Below are 24,273 nucleotides of genomic sequence, written 5' to 3'. Positions count from 1 at the left end.
TTTTCTTAATCTTTACAGGCAAAACAACGAAAATCTTAAAAAATCTTTATCTTTTCAAGCATACCTTCTCTTTCAGCACACTCAGCTTTTGTGTGAGATCCATAACTTCTGCTTTCAACTCAGAGCATTGTTTCTCTGATGTAGCGTATTTCATGGAAATGGTCTCAAACTGAAAAAAACAAAACAACACATTTAAAGACTGAAAAATGGCAAATCATAACACAACGAAAAAAGGAGCCCAGCTCTTACAGTGTGCTCCGTCTGAAGGAGCTTGTCAGACAGCTCTTTGCACTGAATGTCTTTTTCACTCAGTGATTGTCGAAGGCTGCTGATGAGCTCAAGTTTCTCAGATGTCTTGGCCAAAGTATTCTCCTTCTCAATCAGGGAACTTTTCAGGCACTCCTGTGTGTCAGTCAGCCTAAAGAAAAAAGTGACAATCGATTGAAGGAAGTCTTGAAAATAATTAAAATCTTACGGTTCATATATTAATGTCTTGTGATCTAAACCATCACAAAGGACCAAAGCCATACTCTAGCCAAAACGTAACCATAAAAATCAAGTCTTTAACCCCAATGAAAAACTCATTCACTCATCTTGACTCTTTAGATGTCTGCAACCCACAACCCGCCCAGTCTAAACAACCATGTTTTCCACAATCATTTAGTGAGTGCATGTTCACAGCAGTCCTTTTCCAAACTAATAACTTTATGATTGCCGACATGGCAAAACATGTACTACAAAAATGGATTACACTCTATTTGAACATTCAGTGCACTAGCTTATTGTTAAAAATCCTCTCATTAATAGCCATAAATTAGACTAAATTAGATGATGTGAAGTAAGAGCTAGCTTGTTGACCAAAATTTGTCTGAACCATCTGACCCCAATTTAATCAAGTAGCCACTTAATGGTTTGGTGTAATAAAATCCTCTCGAATAACAATGTTGAACATAACCCAGAAACACCTCCTTTTACATTTACTATCTTTTGTTAAAAACACTTGTTGGTGGTTGAGCTTTATCGGCTAAAACTGACTGTGGACACCATCTGTAACGGTGGTACTAAAAGTATTTGTCAAAGCACTTAGGCTACGTTCACACTGCAGGCGAAAGCGCATCAAATCCGATTTTTTTGACCCTATGCGACCCATATCCGATCATGGTATGACAGTGTGAACGGCACAAATCCGATATTTTCAAATCCGACCTGGGTCACTTTCGTATGTGGTACTGAATCCGATACATATCCGATGTTTTAGAAAGCGACTGCTGTTTGATGGTCATGTCGCATTAAATCCGTCTTTTACGTCACCGACAGAAGACACACTAATTATCAGCACCGGAGAAGACATCGCGAACGCTTCCTGGCCATACGGTGAAACTGCTGGGAAGACAATGTGAACATTTTATTTGTACTGTATAATCTGCAGATTCTGACAGAAATCTGCAACTATCCTTTGAAGCACCGCTCCTCTCTAAAACAGCAATAAGGATCATTATTAGGTTATTTACATTATTATGTAAATAACAAAATAACTTAAAGCAAAAATTGGGAAACGTAAAGTCCGAAGTCTTTATATTAAGGGCCATCGGTCAAACAATATTGTTTGCTTTGGGTCTAAACAGAGCGCGTTGTGTGTGACGTCTTCTTTTGCGCATGCGGGCCGCTTTGAGCGCTCACACTAGAGCGCGTTTGCTGTCGCATTTTAGTTGTAGTGTGAACGAGCAGACAAAAAAAAAATCGGATTTGATCAAAAAATCGGAACTGAGCATTAAGACCTGCAGTGTGAACGTAGCCTTTGTGGAATTACTAAGGCGGGAAATATCAAGGCAAAGCAGTCTTGAAGAAAGAAAAAAACAAAAAACAACTTGTTTCGCCCAGTTCTCGAGCTCGCAAAGCAACTGGTGTTTGTAATTAATACACTACATTAATTTAATCCTAAGTTTAAGGGTACTGCAAATTACCAATATTACTGAATCATTTGATGAACATCAAAAATATGTACGGTTGTTTACTACTTTATTAGTTCTATCTGTTCAGCTGCTCATAATGCAAATATCTAATCAGCCAGTCACATTTCACATTTCGTAGGCGTGGTCAAGACAACCTGCTGAAGTTCAACCTGAGCATCGGAATGGGAAAGAAAGGAGATTTAAGCGACAGACAGCCTTTATTTACAGATATTACCCACACGACCATCTTTAGTCTTTACAGAGAACGGGTAAAATGGGCGAGTGAGCCTCGACTCACATTTGCGTTCAGTTTGTAGGCAGCCTGAATGACCCACTGAGTACCGAACCTGTTGGTTTAACAGTCCTTGTTTTACTATCCGACTCATTGCAGCCAAAACTAAGTACAGGTTATTCTGGATGCTTTAATGTCGTTTATACACTTTGTTGGTGATATTACATTTTTGAATTATTGGTTATGCAACCCTGCAGCTACCTAATTTACCGTGCATTGACCTCAAATAATTTATATAACACTTTACTTCTAACAATTACAGCACATATCACATACAGTCAGATGAACACTTCAGTTCCTTTTGCATGTCAAATAAACATAAGTAAACATTTCTTGGTCAATGAACAGATGAAGAATTTCGATGTAGCACTGTAATCACAGTGAAGGGTTATGGTTTGAATAGTTAACTTACCCTTTGAGCTGTTCATTGAGACTGTTAACCAGCAGCTGATGCTTCTCTGCCTCTCTGCTTTGTTGACTTCTGACACTTGCAAGTTGGCTCTGCAGTTTGTCTGACTCGTTCTGCAGCGGCAGAAAACCAAACATCAATAAATAACACAAAGATCGTCACTGGATGAAGACATCTGCACTGCACACAAACGTGGATGACAGCAGACCTGCTGAAAACAGCAGAACATGAAATCTGTTACTGCTATCATCAGTCATCTATTTGTGTGGACCACGCACGTGATGCAAAGGAACTTTGTAAATGTCAAAAGATCAGCAGTGTGAATACAGACAATCTGTGAGCTTTGTGCTTTGAACGTTACTTGACAAACGTATCCAAGGTTAAATAAGCACACCACACCATTAGCCATCACCGCCAGAGGTGCTCTCTAACGCACACAGACATGAGTGACCCAACACACCTGAGAGACCCAATTTGGCTGCTCATCTTCATCTACATCAAACGTCACCTGTGTTAGAAGGTTTTGTTACAAAATCCCATTCCATGCAGTTCACTCATCGTTTACTCAACAGTTGGTATGTTATACAAATGCTGCTGTCAGTTAACCCTGGGATAGCACATATGGTGTGTTGTTGGATGGAGCTACCTGTAATGCCTCTATACGGGCCTGCAGCTGCAGTCGATCCTCCAGGTCCTGGCAGCGCTCCTCCAGGCTCAGTATCTGCTCCTGTAGTTGGTTTCTTTCCAGCTCCAGCTCCTCCACAACAGACCGCAGGCCATCTGGAATCAATAGGAGGGAGAATAAACACTAGGTATACAAAAACAGGCTGGTAAGGTACAGTTAGCTGTAATGATTCACAGGGTAAATTCCACCGCTCTAATTTTAGCAGCAGAGCAAACTCTAAAAGGAAATGCAATATTTTAATCAATGCATTTTTGACATTTATAGAAATACTGTTTTCATTCACTTATTTTTTCCTTTTTTAAATTTCTGATCAAATATTTGAAACAATTCAAAGCCTAACCCATCGTTGCTAACTAAATTTAAAAACTCTGCTTTAGTGGGAAAGCTGGGAAAAAGAAGGGATGCCCCAGACCAATATATCTGATCTTGACCAAACATCAAGCTGAACTGAGTCTCTCTAGCAAAGGGCTGATTGCAGAGGCAGGAAGCATCCCTGACAGGTTAATAATAATAATAATAATAATAATACTACAATGCCACTATTCATTCACTCTCACATTCACACTGGTGAAGGCAGCTACAGTTGTAGCCACAGCTGCCCTGGGGCAGACTGACAGAAGCGAGGCTGCCATATCGCGCCATCGGCCCCTCTGGCCAACACCAGTAGGCAGTAAGGTAAAGTGTCTTGCCCGAGGACACAACCACCAGGACAGAGAGCCCGGGGATCGAACCGGCAACCTTCCAGTTACAGATACGCTTCCCAACCCCCTGAGCCACGGTCGCCCCAAGTTGCCAGTCTATGCAAGGTTAACAAATCTGTTGCTGAGAAATTCCAAATAGTGAAAAAGTTCCTGCAAAAGAGCACAGGCGCGCACTGACCTCGCTTTTATATACAACCAGCTGAAAAACAGCAGATTGAATCTCTTATTACAAAGAGATGAGTCGCCAATGAGTTGTGCTCATCAGCACAGACTGACTTAGATTGATTGCAATGTATGGCAACAAGGTATTTAAAAGTTAGCTAAAATGGTTTTAGTTTGGCTTTGACAACAGAAATAAAACCAAGAACTCGACTTTTGGTTGGTAATTCAGACCAACAGAATACAGCGGTCTTACCCTCTAAACGGGTCTACACAAACAGTAACGAGTACAGCTTCATTAAATACTGGCATCAGATCAGTACTATCAGCCCAGGGGTCCGTACCATGTGAGAACTGGAAACAGTTAGATTGGTGCATCCCTTGGAAAAAGGAGGATTTTCTTCTTATAAAAAAGAAGAATCCAGAAATCCAAAATTTAAAATTTAAGAAAACTGCATCTCCTAAGAGTATAGAATAATTCACTGACAACTTCATTTACTGCAGGGTGTGAAATAGAATTTCAAATAGAATTTCAGTGCCTATCCACAAACAACCAAAAAAGACACCAGTCAGTTTTCCAAAAGTCCTCAGTCATTAATTTTAATCTTCATTATAGTGCTTTTACTTTTGGGTGATCTTTTTTTTCCCCAAATGCTGGTGTATTTTTTGGTTTTATGACAGCAACAGTGCAGAAGACAGGATGGAGAAGAATTAAAGAAAAGGAGGTGATCATGCACACGACCAAAATATAAAAATAAAACTTACCACAGATGGAAAGCATCTTGCCACCTACATTTATATCATGTCACAATCAGTTCATTAAGACACAAACACTAGCCAGCTCAACCAGCATGCACATGTCCCCAAAACACTGGAAACTGAGTCACATGAATGAGAAGCAAAATATAAAAGTGAAGGTGCTCAATGTCAGGTTTTTCTTCATAAGGCGGGAATGAACTTAACTGTAGCTTTCTGTGTAAGCAGAAATAAAAGCAAGCTAATCCCTGTTCCTACAGTCACAGCAGTCGGAGGTTAGACGACAAACAGAATAAACCAACCAGCACCAACAATCCAGTGCTTAATAAACTAAGTCATGGTGAAAACACAAAGACAGCTCAGGCCTCCCAAAGTAATGTGCAGGTGACTGTGTGCATGCCAGTGGAAACTGTCCAGCGGGTCTCACACCTGTGTCAGGAGTACTGTACTCGGGCCACCAACCTCCCATGTTCTCCCCTTCCATTGGAGTGGTACTCTCTGAGATACTTCGAGGATCCTGAAACGGGGCCTGCCCATGGAGCTCAAAGTCCTCCTGCCAGTGCAAAAGTTTGTTGTAGCAGGGGATTAGATTTTAAGCATTTAGGAAAAAAAGGCAAACTGTTTTTGCAAGTCTACTGTGTACGAGGCAAACAAGATCAAGCAGGCAGGTAGCGAGATTATTCTTCCTCTTTGAATAAAGTAAGCTTCTTGTTCTCTGTTATTAACCAAAAATAGAAAACTGGTATCCATCCATCCATTTTTTTAACTATATATACATTTTTAGACACTAGTAGAGACTAGTCAAGCACAATCCATAGTTGAAAAACTGATCCGTATTTACAGCAGACCTTGTTACCCTCAATTATTTATTTTAGCTCCTTTTCCTCTCCTCCGGCTTATTGCTGAGGTCTGTGTGCTGCTCACATTAGGGATACCTGCTCTCACTGACATCAAGAGCAAAATGTGAAGAAACTGGGTGAAAAGGGGAGATTATGCTATTCTCAATGAAACTCAGACCAGTGAATATCTTTTGGTGTTTAATTGCAGTTAAACTAAAACTATTATTTTTGTTTGCCTTTCTAAAGGATAACGCTCATTTTGCTGATGATTCCATGCATGTAGTGTTCAGCTCCCTGTAAAACCTCGTATTAATGTTAACATGAAAAACACTTCAAAATAACAATCGCAAAAAGGATTTTAAAAAGGCTGTTGTGAAACCGTTTTTTCTAGAAGGTCTGCCCTGAGCTGCAGGATTTGATCTGAACAGGATTTATTTCATAAAGAAAATGTTGCAAGACTCAGCTTCTGAAAATAACTGCAGACTGGTTGATATTAAGCTGTACAGTTAGCCCCGCTCATTCTTCAGCAAATGTCTGAGGCTGTGCTGGTATAACCATGATACAGCCACAGAAACGTCTATAATAAGAGCCGCCTACCTGCAGACTTCGCTGGGATGGAAGCGCCAGCTTCTTGGCCCTGTGCTGGTCGAGCCCCCGAGCTTGAGCCAACTCCTCCTCCAACTCCTGCTGCCGAGTGACCAGTGCTGGATCGGAGCAGCCAGGAAAGAACCAGTCATCCTCAATCAGTTTTGTGCCACAGGGAAAGGGGAATGATGGGTTGGATTGAGGGTGTATTTACGGATGGGAAGTGAGTTTAAAGTGGACTAGACAGAATTATCATAGTGTGGAACAGGATAATGTTTTTGAAGACAGGATGACAGAGATGGAGAGTTGACAAGAAGTATGATGGCATGAATGATGCTGGTGGTTTGGTGAGACACTTTCAACACCACAAACATACTCTGTGACAAAAAAACAGTTTAATCCAATAGTATAGGCAACGGGAGCGACAGTAAGACTGCAAGAGAAGTACAGCAATGACAAGAACTGAGGATGGAGAAATGGAAAGTTACTCCAGGTGTTTATGCACTTGTGTATTTGCATAAGGTAGTGAACCTGAGAAACACTTCAAAAGCAGCATTCTGGTCAGAGCCATGCACACCTAATTTGCATAGCAAAGAAACACACATTTAAACAAGTGGGAAACAGGGAGGAAGGAGAAAACCCATCTTTATGAGTCACATTCAAAGCGAGTGCTTCATCACTCTGTCTTCGAAATGAAGAGCAGACAGAAACACCAGGCAGGTGCATATCTGAGGGGACTCTGATGGTGCTTTGACTTGTATTTTCATTTAGCAGCAAAGGATTCAAGAAGGGCAACGTCAAAATGATTACAACTAAACATGTTCCCATCTGTTTTGTGACGACAGGCCAATTTTTGACACGTTGGGAGGAAAAAGGGGGGCAGCTCGTAGCAAAGGGTGGGGCAGGAAAAGGAAAGGAGTTCTGTGTGTTAACCGCGGTCAGTGTGGGTTCAGTGCACAAGCAGATTTAAACTAAAATGTATCAACCTAATTTTAACAGCGTAGCCAAAACAACCATGACCCTCTGCAGCAGAATAGAGCCAGTCTGCCACATGCTGGGCATTTCACCCACACTGACTACAGCAGAGCAGATTACAGTAAAGCACATGCAAGTTCAGCAGAAACGTGAGCATTATGCATGATTATGCATCAAGTCAAAAAAGTGCTGTGAAGTCTTATTACTAAAAATCAGCTGGTCTCAGGTCAGCTTTGTTTCTAGTGAAAAGCTGTGAAAAACATCAAATTCATCATTTAATCCATAATGTTAAGTAGTCATCTACACAGAGAGCTATCGATGTGAATATGCTAGGTAGGATTTTTTAAAAAGTGAACTTAACTCCCTAATATTTCACAGCAAAGACCTCTTTGCTGTCAAAATCATTGTGCATCATAATCCAACGTTTTAACAGCATCATTGACCCACACAGTACTGACTAACGTCTGCAGCAGACTTTAATCTGCACTGGTGAGCTGATATGTGCAAGTATATAGAAAATCAACTTGCAGATCGTCTTTAATGGGAGATTGGCCAATTTGAAATCTGGTAAGACCTTTTCACATTAATGAGTTAATTCATGGAACTTAACGATCTCACCCTGTAGCCGCTAATAAGCATCAAGTTTGATACTTCTTAATTCAAATACATGAATATGAAACCAACATCACAGCAAATCACAGAAGACCCGCTGACAAAGGAGTATTTGCAGCTCATCATGAGTTAGAGCGCATGCTTCAATAGTAACTTTATCTGAATAAAATGACCAACATTACACCAGTGAGCAAGACTCAGATGAACTCTCTTTAAACTCAGTATGAAAAAGCACAAATTGTTTTCCTAAAATTGATTTTGGTTTTCTGTCACACATGGATGAAATGTCAGTGAAGTGGAACACGCGGCTTGACAAAACTCAAATTACCTTTTTTGCAGGGTTTTTATTGATTTATGAGGTTGACCCTTATTATTTGAGATCACGTCATTATTGTCAACTACACTTGATTGATTCATGAAACTAATACGCTGTGACACCACTAATCAAAATCAGGAGGAACAATTAGTACGTAAGAGACCATCAGCCATTTTTCTTTGAGTATGATGTTGGCTTCATCTAACAGGGATTAAAGAAGACTCTCATTTGCATGTTTACCACTGTGATAACATTCTAGATTATTCAAGCAGCGCTTTGGATTTTAACAGCAGTATCATGTGATAAAACTGCATTAAAAAATATATACTCCCGTGTTAAAACCAAAAAAAAAACCTGATACGTTTTGTAATAAACGTTTCCAGATTTACAATAATGAGCTTAACTGAAGCTTGATTCTTATTGCTGACAAAAATCCAGCCTGTAATAATGAGGCTTGTGCATATTTTAAAAGCTAACTAACATTTTAGGATCACTCACTTAAAGATAATACCTGCTATGTCTGTCTCTGACAAGCTGAGTGGGACTATGTTGCTGAGCAGTAATACAGATGTTTCACAGATGTTTCACATTTCTGAGTATGAAATGTGCCATCTGAAGCAGAGGTGGCATGCATATTTTCACATTTAAAAACAACAACAAACAAACAGAAAACAAAAACAAAACAAATATCCAAATCCCCAAATTGAAAAGCACAAATACCTACACAATGACCGAGTATCTGAGGGCACTTGTGCATAGCTCTACTAAGCCAGGTGTGTCTGTCTGTATGGAGGATAGGCTCTGGTGTCAGCCTTGTAGCTCTGATGAGGTTATATGCATTAGTCTTTTTAATAGGGTTAGTGCAAACCTACCATCCCACCACAATAGAGCAGCAATTTTCTTTAATTATATTTGAGACCAGTTCATTATTGTTGGTGATTTCAGATATCTTAGCACACCAGAAATCAAAAGTTGAGAAGAAGAAACAGAAAGACAGAAGAAAACAAAAGGGTAAAGAATGGAAAAGAACAACACGGGACAGAGAAAGGAAGAGACTAAACTAAACAGCAGACTCGAACGTGCAGCATGACACTGTACTGCCTGTCGTTTCCACCAGCAAATGCAAAATTCAGGGAAACTCCAGGCAGTACAGTGTACACGAGCTGCACTGGAGGTTTGGAGGAGCCTGCATGCACAAAACTGATGGGAAACTGTTCTGGGTGGCTGCTCCCATCCCTGGAGCAGGGGCTGGACAGGGAGAGTGGGGAGGGGGTGGAGGTCCATGAGATGGGAGGCAGCACAGAGTAAACCAAATCTCGCCAATGACAACAGTGAGGATGGGGAAAAATGAAGAAAACAAAGTACTGTTCAGTCAAACAACACATGACGAAAATGGTAAAACAAGCTAGCTCTATGAGAAAAACAAAGTGTGTGAAATATATTTGAAATAATTCCAATTAGTCCAGTCCTCTCCAGACTGAAGTTGACTCAGAGTTGATCAAACATTAACCCTCTGGGGTCCAGGGTATAACTGGCTGTTTTTGACTACTTTTGATTTTACGTCTATATTTCACCTTTAAACACGGTTTATCTTGCCTGTTTGGCATCATTCTTTTCAGCAATCTACCTTTGGAGGCTTTTTTGGAGCAACTGTGACATTCACTAGTAGAACTGACACACAAAACAAAACAACGACTACACTACACACTAAGTACACACTAACTATAGCCTCCGAACACGCTAAACATCACAAATCTCTCACATGTGAAAACTCGCTCTCTCTCCTAAAACTTCCCCCTCTTCCTAAACAACCAAGTGCCACATGTTGCCATATAAGTTTTTTGATTGGTCAACATGGTACACTTTAACACCAATAGAAAAGGGGTGTTTTTACTTTTTTTTTTTTTTAATTTTGCTCGCAAGCAGAGAGTGTTTGCTAGCGCTCTCCTTAGAAAATGACATTTTTACCGTTCTTTCCCACAGTAAACACCACTGTAGTTTTTATCTTAACTCTGGTTTTACGTGCCCTATCACCACAATTTAAAAACTGGTGTATGGTTCTAAGTCTGCACTTTCGACCCAAGTGGAAATGGAGACTGTGGGTCGCTGCATCTGAACTGAACTAAAGTTTCCCCAAAACCACAGCTACCACTAAGGTAACTTGACTCTGACAGAACCCCGTGATCCACATTTGTGTTAACAAACAAAATGCCAAAAATGTAGACATCAGAGTTTGTGTTTTATAGTAACACTAAGTTCCTTTTTAGATGCTAACAGAGGATGTGTACTCTGATATACTAACGGGTTTAAGAATGACTAAATAATTAAAGTCGAATTTTGAGGAACAGAAATACAGAACAACTTTAAAGTATTAAAGAACAGGTTTTACTACTGTCGTATTAAGTACTGCGAGTCTTTTCTTGCATTTATGAAAAAGTTTTGTTTTTAGGTTCCTCACATATATGAATGTCAGCAGACGTGTGTCGTTATTTCACACTGGCTGAGGATTTATGAGCAGATTAACTGTGACTCTGATGTTCACCCTGCTTCTACCTCCTAGCTATAACTGATCCCACCATCATTAGCTAGTTTGATCTAAATGAGTTTGACTCATCCTCCAGTAAAAGTCTTACCCTCTCTTTCCTCCTCCATGTGGCTGATACGGAGGGACAAGGCAGCCTTCTCCTCCCTGGCCCGGTCTCTGGCACTGACCACCTCAGCTACCATCTCCTGCCACTCCAGCACCTGGCTCTGAGTGTCATCAGCGCTGCCTGATTCACTTGCCTACGTTCAGCAGGTGCAAAAAGGGATAAGAGACCATCCGTGAGTATTAAATGTAAAACAAAAGCAGCAGGTTTAAGAAAGCGTTTGGGTGCTGGACCTGAGAGGCAGCCCTCTTGGTGAACTGCTCCAAGTCTGCCTGTAGTGTCCTCTGTTGCTCCTCATACACCACCAACTTTGCCTCCAGCATTTCTAACGATAACATCGAACAAAAATAATGTTCATTTTTGAACTGAGGATTTCCCTAAAGCATTTTCCAGAAAGTTTAATTTTATTACCGTTTTTTGCTTTAACCTCCTCGTATTGCTCCACCTTCCAGAGGTTTTCTTCTCTCTCCTCCTCGAGTGCAGTGATGCGACTCCGCAGGGCAGTCAGGTCTGGGGGAGCAACTCCAGCCTAAATAGAGTCAAACGTGTCTGTTTACTTGGCAGCTTTGCTTACCAAAGGACTTTCAGCATTTTGACGCGTTTTCGATTTTCACTCTGGATAACAAACTGAAAACGGCGTCCTGCAGACGATCGGCTGATATAAAAGGAAAACGGATAACGTGACGGATGCTGCATCAGCTTTATGGTCATGACGAGCAGCGCGAGCAGTAACGAGGTCAAATCTAAAAACAGGTATCGTTTTAACAACGCCAAAGAGAAAGCGATCTCTCTCCCTACAACTCAGAACAGTGTCATATCCTGTAAGACACAGTGTTACATGATTTAACACTGTGAAATGAACTCTAAATCTACAAACAGTGGTCCCTCGCTGGTTCTCCTGTCGCGGCTTCGCTGTTTCCCGGATTTTTTTGTGCAATTTTCCATGGTTTTTAATTTATTTATTTATTTATTTTTTACAGCGCTTTATGTTCTGCGTCCTGATTGGCTGTAGACCACTGTCAATCACTCTCCTCCGTGCTGTGTCTCCTGTACTTTACAGAACGCGTTCAGTTTGTCAAATCTACATAAATCTCTGATCGCCAGCAGTGTGGCTCTGAAGTGCTGGACTTTTTGTTTGTAAGTTTTCTCCCCAACAAAAACAATCTCGACGAAACGCTTTGGACCGTCAAAGGCAGCTGCTGTTGGTTTCGTTCTATAACACTGGACTTATTTTTCTATGAAAGTTTGAAGTTTGTGTTTAAACAAGAGAGAAAAGTGTGAAAATGTTCATGCCTGTCTGAGAAAAGCGTATAAAGTGTGTAGTGAGGGGTTTAAAACAGCTATAATAATTGTAAAAAACATAAAGTTGGCTACTTTGCGTATTTTACCTGTCGCGGGTTATTTTTAGAACGTAACTCCCGCGCTAAACGAGGGAGCGCTGTAGTATAGTACACCATAAACATCTACATTTCTATGTTTTATTGATAAAGATTGCATACAATTGTAACATTTATACTTGAATAACTGCTGGTTTTATCATTCATAGCTCAACAATTAGTGGCTTCTCTTGACTGCAGGAGTTATTTTCTTCAGCAGTGCTGTGCAAACGTTTTGAACAGCCCTTATGTCTTTATGTTTCATGTATGTTTGACCAAAACAGAGTTGTACAAGCCTGAAACCTGATATCTGGACATCTTTATTCAATACAGCCTGACCTCACTTTTCTTGTTCTGTGAAGGTCACGCCATGACGGTCTTCCACTGGGTTTTTTTTTCCCCTTTTACTGCACTGGCAGTGAATTTGGGATCTTTGCCATAAGCACAGCACAAAAGCACAAAATGCTTTGTTCATCCGACTTGGACAACTTGAAACCCTCACCTGGCTTCTCTTCAGTTCCTCCTCCAGCTGTCTGATTCGACTTTTAGACCAAGCTTTCATTTTTAGGAACTTGGCCTCTGATCTGCTGGCTTCATCTGTTTTCTGCTTTGCTTGTGCTGCAAAAATAACAAAAGAAAAGGTTTGAAGCACTGAAAGAATTTGAAAATGTCCTCATGTTCTGCTGCATTTTGTGAACAAACTAAAAATTCCCAGGATGTACATGGGAAAACGACACAAACTGACCTCTGAAGGAGTTCAGATAAATCATCAAAATGAAGAACCAACCTTCCAGCTCAGCTATCCTCTGGATGGAAGCTGAATCTGTGAGCACATTTCCACTTCCTGATGCCTCCTGACTGGCAGGTGGTGCTGCTGCCTGGGCTCTCCTCAGGTCCTCCAGCTGCCTCATGAGATCCTGTTGGGTTTGATCCAGCTGTGCTTGATGCTGCTCGGTCATTCGCTGCACCTCTGCCTGCTGCTTCTCCATCAGGTCACGGAGTTGTGCTCGCATCACATGCTTCTCTGCCTCCATTTTGGATTCAAGGCTCTCTCGCTCAACTTGTAGCCTCTGCAGCCGCTCTGAGAGTTCCTGCGTGGACAAAGTATTTGTTCCACATAAGTTTCAAGGTGTCATTATTTCAAGAGAGGTTGAAGAATGTCTACGAAACAACAATAGAGAATGTTCTATAGGCTGAATGAAAAGTGTCTGTCTGAAACAAGCTGTTTTAGCCCCTCCCCCTGAGCTCGCTACATGTAAGCAACATTAGGGATATTTCTTCTCTGGTCTGAAAACGAGTGTTTACAACAGTCTGAAGCTGCGTTTAAGCTCAAAGATATTTATTAAATATGGAAATTGATCTTTTTGACAGAAAACAAGGAAAAACACCAACGTCTTTATTGAGACGCAAACAGGAGCGGCGAGTCTGCTAACCTTTATCTGCTGATCTCTCCCGTCCACCTCTCCCTGGAGAACATCAATGACCTGAGTTTTACCCAGCAGCACTTCCTCTTTCTCATGAAGCTTCTGTTTTAGAGCCTTCAGAAGCTGAAAAGGAAAGCACAGATTCACAAACAACACAAAAATTCCAACTTCTTTTAGTTGCATGAACTCCTGACTGTCTGTGTTACCTGCTCCAAGTCTGCACTGGCATCTGACTTGGCTGCTAGCTTGAAGAGCTCCTGTTCATGCATCTGGTTGATCTCCATCAGCTGGCTGTCCTTCTGAATGATGATGTCTTTGAATGTCTGGATCTATAAACAAGCACACGACTCATTGTGAACCCGAGACAGCTAAATTCTACAAAAGAAGCTGTATTGTCCTCTTTGAAAACCTACATTCTGCTTGTACATGCTCTCCTTTTGGCTGTACTGCTCCTTCTCTGTAGCCAGCAGGTCTTTGAGGCTGTCTGTCTGCTCCTGCAGCAAACTGTAGCGCTCCTCTGCTTCCCCCACTTTCTTAGTCAAGCTCTGTACCAGCAACTGCAGCTCCTGCATCGCCCCGCCGTCCTCAGCCTGGGGGGACAGAACACATGAGTGACAGTGACCACATCTCTGAGAAAATGCAAGACATCGCCTGTTGTGACTCAGCTGTAATCCATTTTCTTCTACTTTTCTAACTTTGTCTGCCTATTATTAACACGTGCAATATTTAGAAAAAAGCAGTGAGATGATTCTACATGCTCAAAGCATTTATGACCTTCTGTGGTGGTGCAGGTGTGATGGGCTGATCTCCAGCCAGCGCTGTTTGCAGGTGGACAATGTAGGCCTCTTTTTCTGCCAGTTTCTTGTCCTTCTCTGTCAGCATAGCGTCCATTTCTTCACCACGCTGCCGCTGAGACTCCAACTCCTTCATCTACACAAAGTATTGGTCAGAAAAATTAGATTTCAAAGTGTAAGCGTACACCTAGGGCTGTTCGATATAACGATATATATCGGATGACGATATAAAAACGTCTGTCGTTTGATTTTACGCTATCGTTTGTTTCGTGGTGTCGCAAAATAAACTGTTTACGGTAATATTTCTTCATGGTTCTGATGTCACTCTGTAGTAAAGTTCTCTCTTTCTCTTATATTTAATATCACCACACTACGGACGGACAAGCGTTTGTTTTTATGCGTTGTCGTTAGCAACAACGACGGTAAAACCACCGCGTGTCCGCTTGTTTATGTTCCACATAAACCTTTCAGAATAAAGCTCAAGATCCTGTTGAGACTTAAACTGAGTCACGTGAAAGAGCAGATTATTTACGGATGAGAAGTAAACAAAGAGCCGCCAGGTGCTAAAAAATAAACCTTAGACTCAAACATTAGAACGGGCTTTTCCCCGCAGCACGCCGTGTAATAAATACTCACAAAGAAAACGGCGGCCGTTACAACTTATATCTAAAAATGTATCGTTTCATGCATCGGTTAAAACACTCGACTCCAGCTACATGACGCGCAGCTGGAAACACTTCACGCAAGTCGAGATTCACAGAATTGACAGAAAATGTTACATTTTTGTGATTTATATCGTTATCGGACGATAGAATTCTTATATCGGGATATGAGGTTTTGGTCATATCGCACAGCCCTACGTACACCTCAGGATATGTCACAACAGAAAAAGAAATGAATACATCCATTTGCTCAGTGGCACCATTGTGGGTGCGCATATTCATGGAGAGGATGATTATTCTGTAACTACAAGAAGAAATGAAGAAAAAAATATGGAGCCAGGAAAAGTAGAGTAAACTGGATTCATTTTTCCATAAATGTACTGGATTCATCTCTGTCGATACGAGCTGCGTTTCCTGCGGCCATTTCTTTGTTCTCTGCTGAAATTAGCTGCCGTTGCTGTTCTTCTGTTGTGATTATAATTCAAATTAAGAAAGATAAATGTAATTATAAAAAAATAACTTCAAATAATTAAGTGGACGTGGTGGGGACACAGGGTAAGGCTAGTTAGGCCAAGACTAGCACATATGTGTGTTCCAACAATACTCCAAGTAACATCAGTGGGAAATATCTCATTTCCCTTTATCTGGTAGGCATCAGAATCAAAGTATGCTTTACTTTGGTTTCCAGTTCCACATCTCTTTGTCCAAGCTGCTGTTCTAGTTCATCAACCTTCTTCTTCAGCAGGACAATCTTGCCTCGACTGGCTTGCTCTCCTCCTTCTGATGAACCCTAAACATGAAGAAAGCACTTTAACAACCCCAATGGAAACAGAGCAGAAACATGATTCAAATGGGATCCACATAGCATGACTGTGTCTGAGCTTATAAAGCCAATGGTGCACTGAATCGCTGGAAAACGTTTAGTATTTATTCATTTCTACGTTTAACCCTTCAGTTCTGGATGTGTGTGCACATCTCCACCTTTTTGCCGTGTGTTGGTGTGCTCGGCCCCTGCTGCTTCTTCAGCTCCTCGAGCTGTGCCGTCAGAGACGTCACCTTGGCCTTGTTCTGCAGACGCAGTTTGGACAGTTTGGCTTCACAGGCCTCCTTCTCAGCCTGAAAACACAAAGAAGAACTTTAACTCCAGTTTAGTGCTTCGTTACGTCATCAGACCAGATGGTTTAACTGTAATATTTTAGGACACGTTAATAAAAAGTGAACTTTGGCAGCTTTAGATGTGTGTGTGTGTGTGTGTGTGTGTGTGTGTGTGTGTGTGTGTGTGTGTGTGTGTGTGTGTGTGTGTGTGTGTGTGTGTGGAAGCACAGCAAAGGTTTACAATGCAGGAAATGCTTGCACTCTCCTGTAGCGCGGTTGCTAAATCAAACACATTCCTGTCTTTACTGTGGATTGAAAGGCTTGACTGTTTAATATTTAACACAGTTGATGTTTCTCACTGAAAGATCCAAGTCAGAGAGCAGCTTTAAAAACAGTTTTGACCAATTGTGCCTGCCTCAATATTCCATTTCCCAATCTATGTGATGACTCATAGGATTGAATAATTTAAGCACAGTCCTTATAAATCAAGGAACACCATGCAGAGTCCTGCACACTGGAAAAACTTACTCATAGACTTAATCTTTGAAAAATGTATCCATCTGTGTACCCACATCCCCTTTTTTTGCTTGATTTTCTATCAAAAACTGAACAATGTTTACATTTTTAGCTATATCTGCACGCTACTCAAGAACACACTGACAGCCCAGCTGAGGCCACCATTTATAAATAGCACGTGTCAGTCTCTATTTAAAACTAACAATTGTACCTTTAGAGGTGGAATTTGCAAACATTCATTCAGAATTTGCTTCTAATCTGATTCTAATACAGTTACAGTTGAGTGTTTGGACAATGGCAAATTTGCCTCTGTGTGCACAGGGGATTTTTAATCAAACAACCAAGATGAAACTCAAGATTTTCAGCTTCAACTCGAGGTGTTTAACCAAAGTCTTGTATCAACAGTTTAGGATTTACAGACATCTGTTCCCTCATCATTCCACGAGAAAGTAAGTAGATAAAAGATATGAAATTGAGTGAACTGAGCACTAAGGTTGAACTTGTATTGTAAAGATTCAATAAGAGAAAGCAAAAACTAAATCGATAAACTGGTACATTCAGCCAATCCATCAAAGCCCAGACATGTCCACTAGCCTATCCAGAGGAACACAGACTTTTTCAGGCCGGCTGAGAATCTCTCCACTGTGTACGGGGTTGACCTGAGGGCCTCCTCCAAGTAGAACATGTACAAAACACCTCACCCAGAAAGCATCAGGTCAGATGCCCAAACCACCTCTCAATATAGAGGAATAGCAGCTCTACGCTTCACACTTACCTTGCAGCAGCAGATTTGAGCAGGCACCTGTCTGCCCAGCCTTCTTCAGAATGATGTCAAAGTTCTGCTGGAGGTGGGAATTAAACTTCATGTGGACCCAGGCCACTGCAACATGCTCCCAGCTAGGGCTGGGCCATATCATACCGTTCACGGTAATACTGGTATAACGTTGGGCAACGATAAGAAAATGAAATACCGCGATAGAATATGGGTAAAACGCACATGCCTTTGTTTACACATGGCGGAAAGAGCATGGCGGCGACAGAGAATGAGAAGGGTGAAAGTGGAACTGGTTTAGCTTTCGTCCGTCAGATACACAACAAAGCACTATTTTTGGTAGCGCATGCTAGCGGGCCGTCGTTATTACCGTGTTGTATGGAAAATACGGCACACTTAAAATCATCCTTTGATTTTTCTGAAAGTCGACAGAGCCCCTTATAATCCCGTGCGCCTTATGTATGAACTCTGGTTGTGTTTACTGACCTCGAAACGATTTTATGTACACGGCGCTCGAAAATCTGTCAAATGTTTCAGTACGACTTTGCTGAGCTACGAAGCCGCAGCGCTCGATGGATTGTTGGAGCATTACGGCTATCGTAGGCGTAGACGTACTGCACCTCAACATGATATTACCGTATTGTGTGTGTATAACCTCTTTTTAAGTGTTGTGGATATTATACATGGTTATGCTGAGGATATGTCGGCCAGTTTCCACTGGAAATGCCTTTTGGTTAAACTGTCAGCGAGGAATTTGCACTGTTACATTTTTATATAACTTTAATGGACATAAAAAAAACAGCTGCTTGTTTAAGTGAAAATACATTGATGGGGTTTTTTGCACTAATAAAGTTGTGGAGTCATAAAGTATTTTGTCTAGTGTCAGTTATATCGTCAGTTATATCGTTTTCAAATGTATATCGTGATAAATATTTTTGGTCATATCGCCCTGCTCTACTCCCAGTACACCCTCACTATGTGTTTGGGTGTGTCTAGCCTTTTCAGCACCTTCTGCCAAATCACCCCCAGGTGGTGAACAGGCGACAGTTCAGCTCCTCTCTTCACCCAACTGTCTAACAGTGTAATTCGGTGCATAAGCATAAAGGACAGTCAGGATCCGTTCTCTGACCTGAATACGTAAGGAAATGACTCTCTCGTCCGAAAGACTGTTTCCAAGCCATGTGCTGGGGAGACCCCAACTATATCTAGCTGGTATTGCTAAACCTCACGCACAAGTTCAAGGGGGTTAGGCTATATTCATCCAGGCACCACAGGCTGAGGCCTGCCTAACAGGTTGGGAACCCAGTAACTCGGTCTTGGGCAGAGTGAATCCAACTATTAAAAGCAATCCTTGCATTAAAAATTTTATAAGATTGTCCAATTACTTTTAAACCTGTGAAATGGAGGATGTATGTATCTATGTATCTGTGTATAAAAATAACTAAATAGCTATAACTGCTACAGTAATGCAATACTTTTGTTAAACCCTTGAATAAAGCTGAAAGTTTGCACTCCAATCATATATTGATGGTTTAATTTAAATTCCACTCTGATGATGTTAGGCAAAATTTCAAGAAATATATAATTATCAAAATACTAATGGACCTGACTGTATGATAACAAAAGCTAGCACATGTTTTTCATGGTTTAATCAGAGAAATATGATCCCAGTTTGGCACAACTGGACAACACTGTCCTACCAGATGCACAGCTCTTTATTGGACTAATATTGTAGAAGAAATTGTCCCCACCTTCAGCTGGTCATCTTTGGAGCAAAGAGCTGCATCTTTTTCACGAATCATCTCCTTCAGCTGAGTGACAAGCTGCTCAGTCTGGGTCAGCCTCTCTGCCATTTCTTCCACAGGAATCTCTCCGCCACCAGCATGGCTGGGTGGAGAGCCCGAGCCCTGAGAAGAGACGGACGAGGTGGTGAGTCAGTGAAAGGAACACTGATAATGTTGCAGTGAGTGCCCTCATGTTTATTTGCAACACAAAATGCTGCTTTGTTTAGAAACTGTGTAGAGTATGCAGAGACTGAACATATATATGAGTGAGAAGTATTAGAATGATAATGCAGTAATAGTACTGTAATATTATAATAGAGTGCAGAAAATGTACAATATGATTTGCAAATTGACACTGATTACATCAGTTAGTCAGAACTAATCCGAATGTCAACATATGAGCTATAAAGCAAAGAGGATCCAGATGTGAGGAGCTTTAAGCTTTAACAGTGACTCCGCGCCCTCACAGGCAGCCAAGTCAAAGCCAGCAGTCCCACTGCATAGCTTACACCAGGTTTCCTTTCAGCTAATTTAATGCCTTTTATATAATAATGACACCACGTGAAATGACATGAAATGATTCATCACAGTGTGAAAAATGCTGTCAGGTACATAGAAAGGTTACTCTGTAGCAGCTGTGGTTTTGAAAAGGTGATGGAGGCAAAATCTGGAAACAGTCCAGTGTTCCAGTGTGCCAAAGTCTAGCACTTTAAGGGCTTAATGCTTGTGTAATCTTTCAGAATATAGTTTGTTATCGGTGACAATCAGTGATTACTGAGCCTTCGAGGAATGGGAAACGAGCACATGTGTACTTACTCCAGAGCCGGGCTCTCCCTCTTCACCAGAAAACCATTTAAGCATGGTTACTCTTGGACCTGAAACATCAACACAAAAAGTAAATATTCACAGAGTAACAATGTGTCCTCTTTCAGTTCTCTTCAGTGTGTTACAAGAAGAAAATCTGCATGTATTATTCATCACATCTTACGGCACACACCTCTACATCCCATCCCATCTTTTTTCACTGCTATTCAACAATTTGCTCAGTGTAAGTACAAATACTCCCAAGAGGCAGTTTTGTTTTGGTTTTTTATCTTGGTTCTGTATAACGGCAATGAACAGATATTTGTACCATGGTCACCTCGGGCACACCGCTCTGATGGTGAGCCTAAAAGCCCCACCCACCTGCTGTTCAAACTTCTGTTTACAAAGAGTAGAAGAAGAAGGGGTGAACGGGAAGGAGCAGTATATCTTGTTTCAGATAGGATAAAATGAGGGCCTGCATTAAGGCTCAGCAGAAGCTAAATAATGCTTAGATGGAACTGTGAATCATCCAAAGCAATATGCTGGGCTAATTATCTCATTTCTTTCATATCAGCAAGGATTTTGGCATCCAACAACTCTCAAAACAAAACAGTCTAATGAGGATAAAACCATTTCTTTGCATTCACTCGTCACCTCTCTTACAGTGGTGCACTTTTGCCTCTTCAGACTCACTTTTGTTTAGTTCAGGATGAGCCAGGGTGACTCAAAGTCAGCCTTTGTTCAGGAAGGACTACGTGGAAGAAGTACAAGTCATAAGATTTCACCAAGTAAACCTTTAGAAGAACTATTAAAGCCTTGTGGTGATGCAAGTGAGTCAGCTGCTGCCTAGGGTGTGGAGATGGTTGCCCTTATGAAACGGGCTTTATGTCAGAAACGCCATTTAATCTGAGCCTAAAGTTCTCTAAAAAAATGTTTATAATTGACAACAAAAGCCTATAATAATGTAAATGAATTAGAAGGTCAGCGGTCACAGCATTACAGGCAACACAAGACTGTGCTCGCAATGTCCGCTCTTAAAATATTTACTAGCACTCTAGAATATCAGATTGACTGAGGAGTGCAGGAAGGTTTTCAGGTCACCTGAGCTAACAGGATAAAGCTATGCCAAGTCAGACAAGGGGCTGTTTGGATGGTGACCAAGGATAGATTTAAATATAACTGTAAAGACTTTCTAACTTTCCAAAAGGCCATCAGCTGATTTGGAGCAACAAAAGGCATGTCCTTCCTTAAACCCAGACCGACAGGTGTTGATCTTCCACTCAAACCACTGCAAGACTAAATGTAGGCTTAAACTGACCACGACTCGAGGCCCTGTGCTTCACATAGGGCACCAACAGGGTGCATGATCAGCCAAATTCATTCAGCTCGCTGAACCGTCCAACCCACGTGACGCAAGGTGGAAATATCAGGTCAAACTGGTTTTCCGATTCATGCCACAGTGTAGCTTTTCATGAATTTCAGGACTTTTTTAGGTTTCTGCGAATTATACCTACAAACACAAGTTTCAAGCAACAATGAGCCACAAGCAAGAAGAACAACTGAAGTCTGCATGAAGTCTATAACGCAGAATCATTCCCGGTCAGACTGGGAATGTGTGGTATTTTATCCTTAAATCCTCCTAGTGTGCCTAATATATGGAAATTAGGAGCACGGTTTAAGCTACTGCAGGCAAACATTGTTGAAACACAAGCTCGCGTTTATATGGTAATTATACACACACTAAATTCATAATAGAATCGCCATGTTACAGGAGGAAAAATAAGAAATGTAGCGTCTCTAACGTTTGCTCGACATTAGCCGAGCTTGAGTTAGCAACCGGGATCAGCAATTCTTACAACTGACCGTCCCGTACCACAAGTCATCCGACCTCATAACGCTTCGCACTTCGTTCAGCAGCAGGTCTTTAGGGGCTGCCCCGTGCAGGTCGGTCGGGTTTTTTTTTTAAATGACCAGTTATAGCTAACGCTAATCCAACCAGCTAACTTAATCTTGTCAGCTATGCAGCTACATGCTAACATAGTTAGCTCTGAATTTCATCTTGGCCGCACGAGAAATTCGCTATGTCATGCGTCTTATACCCGGTAAAACATTACTTTCAACAGCTCACCGGGTTCACAAAGTCATGAAGAATCCACTTCAAAGATCGCCACGTTAAACAAATCCTGCAATATTACATTTTTATTCTTCTTGACGACTAAAGTGAAACGGGACAGATTGCTCACGTTTGTCAATAGACAATTGGGATGACAATGCGCATGCGCATTTCTGTTATCTTTGTGGGAGTCCGGAGGGTACCCATCTGTGTATAATTATTAACGAGTTACACATTGCATATAAAAATAATGTATTTGTCCACAATAAAGGAGTTAAGTCTTCCATTAGCTAAACATTTAAATTTAAACACTGGAATAGGCATGCTGTACTCTCCAATCCTTATCAAAGAGAAACCAGCGACCAAGAGAATAATCGTCATACCATTTCCGCTTTCGTTTAAACGGCCCTTTGCTGAACCCTAATTTTGTTGGCAAACAGTGTGTCACCACAATAGTTTTATCAAGCACCACTTTCAATCTGATATTTCTTTTTTTCTCCTTTTTTAAACGATAAAAACTAAAATGACTCTTTGCTTTCTCTAAGTATTTCAACAGATTTCTTTCTGTATTTCAAGAAATCAAAACAACAAAATTCAAATTGTCATCACCTTGCCTTTCTCCCCCCCAACCGCTCAACCTTGGTATTCACGTGGTTTGGAGAAAAAGCAAGAGAGGTAAGGTTAGGGTGGTTTGGTGCAGAGGAGTAATAGTGGACATACTGGACAAAGGATGGCGCAACTAGTTAAAAAGAAATAAGGAAGACCAAAGAGAAGATTCATGGATATAGCAAAGAAGAACATGCAGAGGTTTGGTATGACAAAAGAGGAGGGACAGGATATGTTGGCAGGATATCCACTATGGCAACCCTTAAAGGGAGCGTGTTGTTAATAATCATTTTTTGTTTTTTTGCGACTAACAGTAAGAACAATACGTTTACATTACATATAAACATACATATAATGTAGGCAGTATGCTGTAACGTATCCAATGCTACATACAACTGGCTATTTTAAAAATGACCACAGAGGTGTGCAACCTTTTTAATCTGCTTAACTCTGCATTTATCAGTAAAACTCTTTTGGCTATTAACCATTGGTTACAAATTGAGTACAAACACACACATGTACACAGCGTAGATGTGTACATGTGTACAAACTGCTGACCTGAGTGAGTAACTAGTACAGTATGAAAAACGAAGAAAATGCAACATGATGTAAAATATATATATATATATATATATATATATATATATATATATATATATATATAGATAGATAGATAGATAGATAGATAGATAGATAGATAGTTTGATGGCACCAGGTGCAAAATATTCTCCTGTCCTGTCCTATGTCCTCCCACATGTACAGTATGTAGTGTAATTTGTACATAAAGTGACAAATCCACAGATAATTATACCAGTTTTAGTATCTCTCAGCTCCTTGTTTTGGTTAGTTTTTTACCGTATTGCCTGGTTTCATCAGAAAGTTTCTTTTAGTCTCTCTTGCCAAATGATAAAATGGCAGAAATACAACTTGCTGTGAACAAAATATGTTTTATTTTGCTGTAAAAGGGCAAAAGAAGTTGTTGTAATAAGTTTAAATGGATACATTATTACACATGACAAAGATTCCAAGTGCAACAAAGAAACAAAAGTCATGCTCACATTCAGTGTTACGCTGCCTCCTTTGGCACACTCCTGCATGACATAATACAGTGTTATTGTTATCTGTTATTGTCTTTTCTTTAATAATGTTCTTAGACTTTCTGGCAGCACTCTTAGGTGGGAAAAGTTGCATCTGAACAAACTAGAAGACTTCCAGAATGTCCTTTACATATATGACACTAAAGTGGACAAGTTTAACCATAACATACCTCACCGAAGAAGAAACAGCACAGCAGAAACAGTCTATACCAACTGTCAAGCACACAGTGGTGGAGGGGTGATGATTTGGGCTTGGATCACTTGCAGTCATGGAAAACTCTGTGTTCCAAAGTGTTCTAGT

General features: G+C 40.9%; 1 protein-coding gene across 3 annotated transcripts in view; it reads right to left on the bottom strand.

Moving 5' to 3' along the window:
• The window catches only part of LOC146679195 (uncharacterized), a 38,636-nt gene extending 16,200 nt beyond the window's left edge, over nucleotides 1–22,436 (bottom strand). For 2 of the 3 annotated variants that reach the window (XM_085408841.1, XM_085408846.1), the window contains exons 1-20: nucleotides 22,285–22,436; nucleotides 20,169–20,227; nucleotides 19,320–19,475; nucleotides 16,167–16,301; nucleotides 15,862–15,975; nucleotides 14,504–14,659; nucleotides 14,143–14,319; nucleotides 13,936–14,058; nucleotides 13,739–13,852; nucleotides 13,093–13,396; nucleotides 12,808–12,923; nucleotides 11,341–11,458; nucleotides 11,163–11,254; nucleotides 10,915–11,065; nucleotides 6,391–6,497; nucleotides 5,384–5,507; nucleotides 3,300–3,433; nucleotides 2,657–2,766; nucleotides 250–418; nucleotides 65–169 (exon numbers count right to left, since the gene is read on the bottom strand). In XM_085408841.1, the coding sequence (XP_085264967.1) occupies nucleotides 65–169; nucleotides 250–418; nucleotides 2,657–2,766; nucleotides 3,300–3,433; nucleotides 5,384–5,507; nucleotides 6,391–6,497; nucleotides 10,915–11,065; nucleotides 11,163–11,254; nucleotides 11,341–11,458; nucleotides 12,808–12,923; nucleotides 13,093–13,396; nucleotides 13,739–13,852; nucleotides 13,936–14,058; nucleotides 14,143–14,319; nucleotides 14,504–14,659; nucleotides 15,862–15,975; nucleotides 16,167–16,301; nucleotides 19,320–19,475; nucleotides 20,169–20,213 (2,550 nt within the window). In that variant the 5' untranslated portion in view covers nucleotides 20,214–20,227; nucleotides 22,285–22,436. Of the gene's footprint in view, nucleotides 1–64; nucleotides 170–249; nucleotides 419–2,656; nucleotides 2,767–3,299; nucleotides 3,434–5,383; nucleotides 5,508–6,390; nucleotides 6,498–10,914; nucleotides 11,066–11,162; nucleotides 11,255–11,340; nucleotides 11,459–12,807; nucleotides 12,924–13,092; nucleotides 13,397–13,738; nucleotides 13,853–13,935; nucleotides 14,059–14,142; nucleotides 14,320–14,503; nucleotides 14,660–15,861; nucleotides 15,976–16,166; nucleotides 16,302–19,319; nucleotides 19,476–20,168; nucleotides 20,228–22,284 lie in introns of those variants that run through there. The other variant, XM_085408852.1, reaches the window with a different exon arrangement.
• Between the last annotated feature and the right edge of the window lie 1,837 nt (nucleotides 22,437–24,273).

Source organism: Rhamphochromis longiceps, linkage group LG1 (genome assembly GCF_057381845.1).
Source record: "Rhamphochromis longiceps isolate RC_006_pf linkage group LG1, R_longiceps_female_GT1.1, whole genome shotgun sequence".
NCBI lineage: Eukaryota > Metazoa > Chordata > Actinopteri > Cichliformes > Cichlidae > Rhamphochromis > Rhamphochromis longiceps.
The sequence above is the reverse complement of the archived record's forward strand: the minus strand, read 5'-3'. Positions and strand labels throughout refer to the sequence as shown.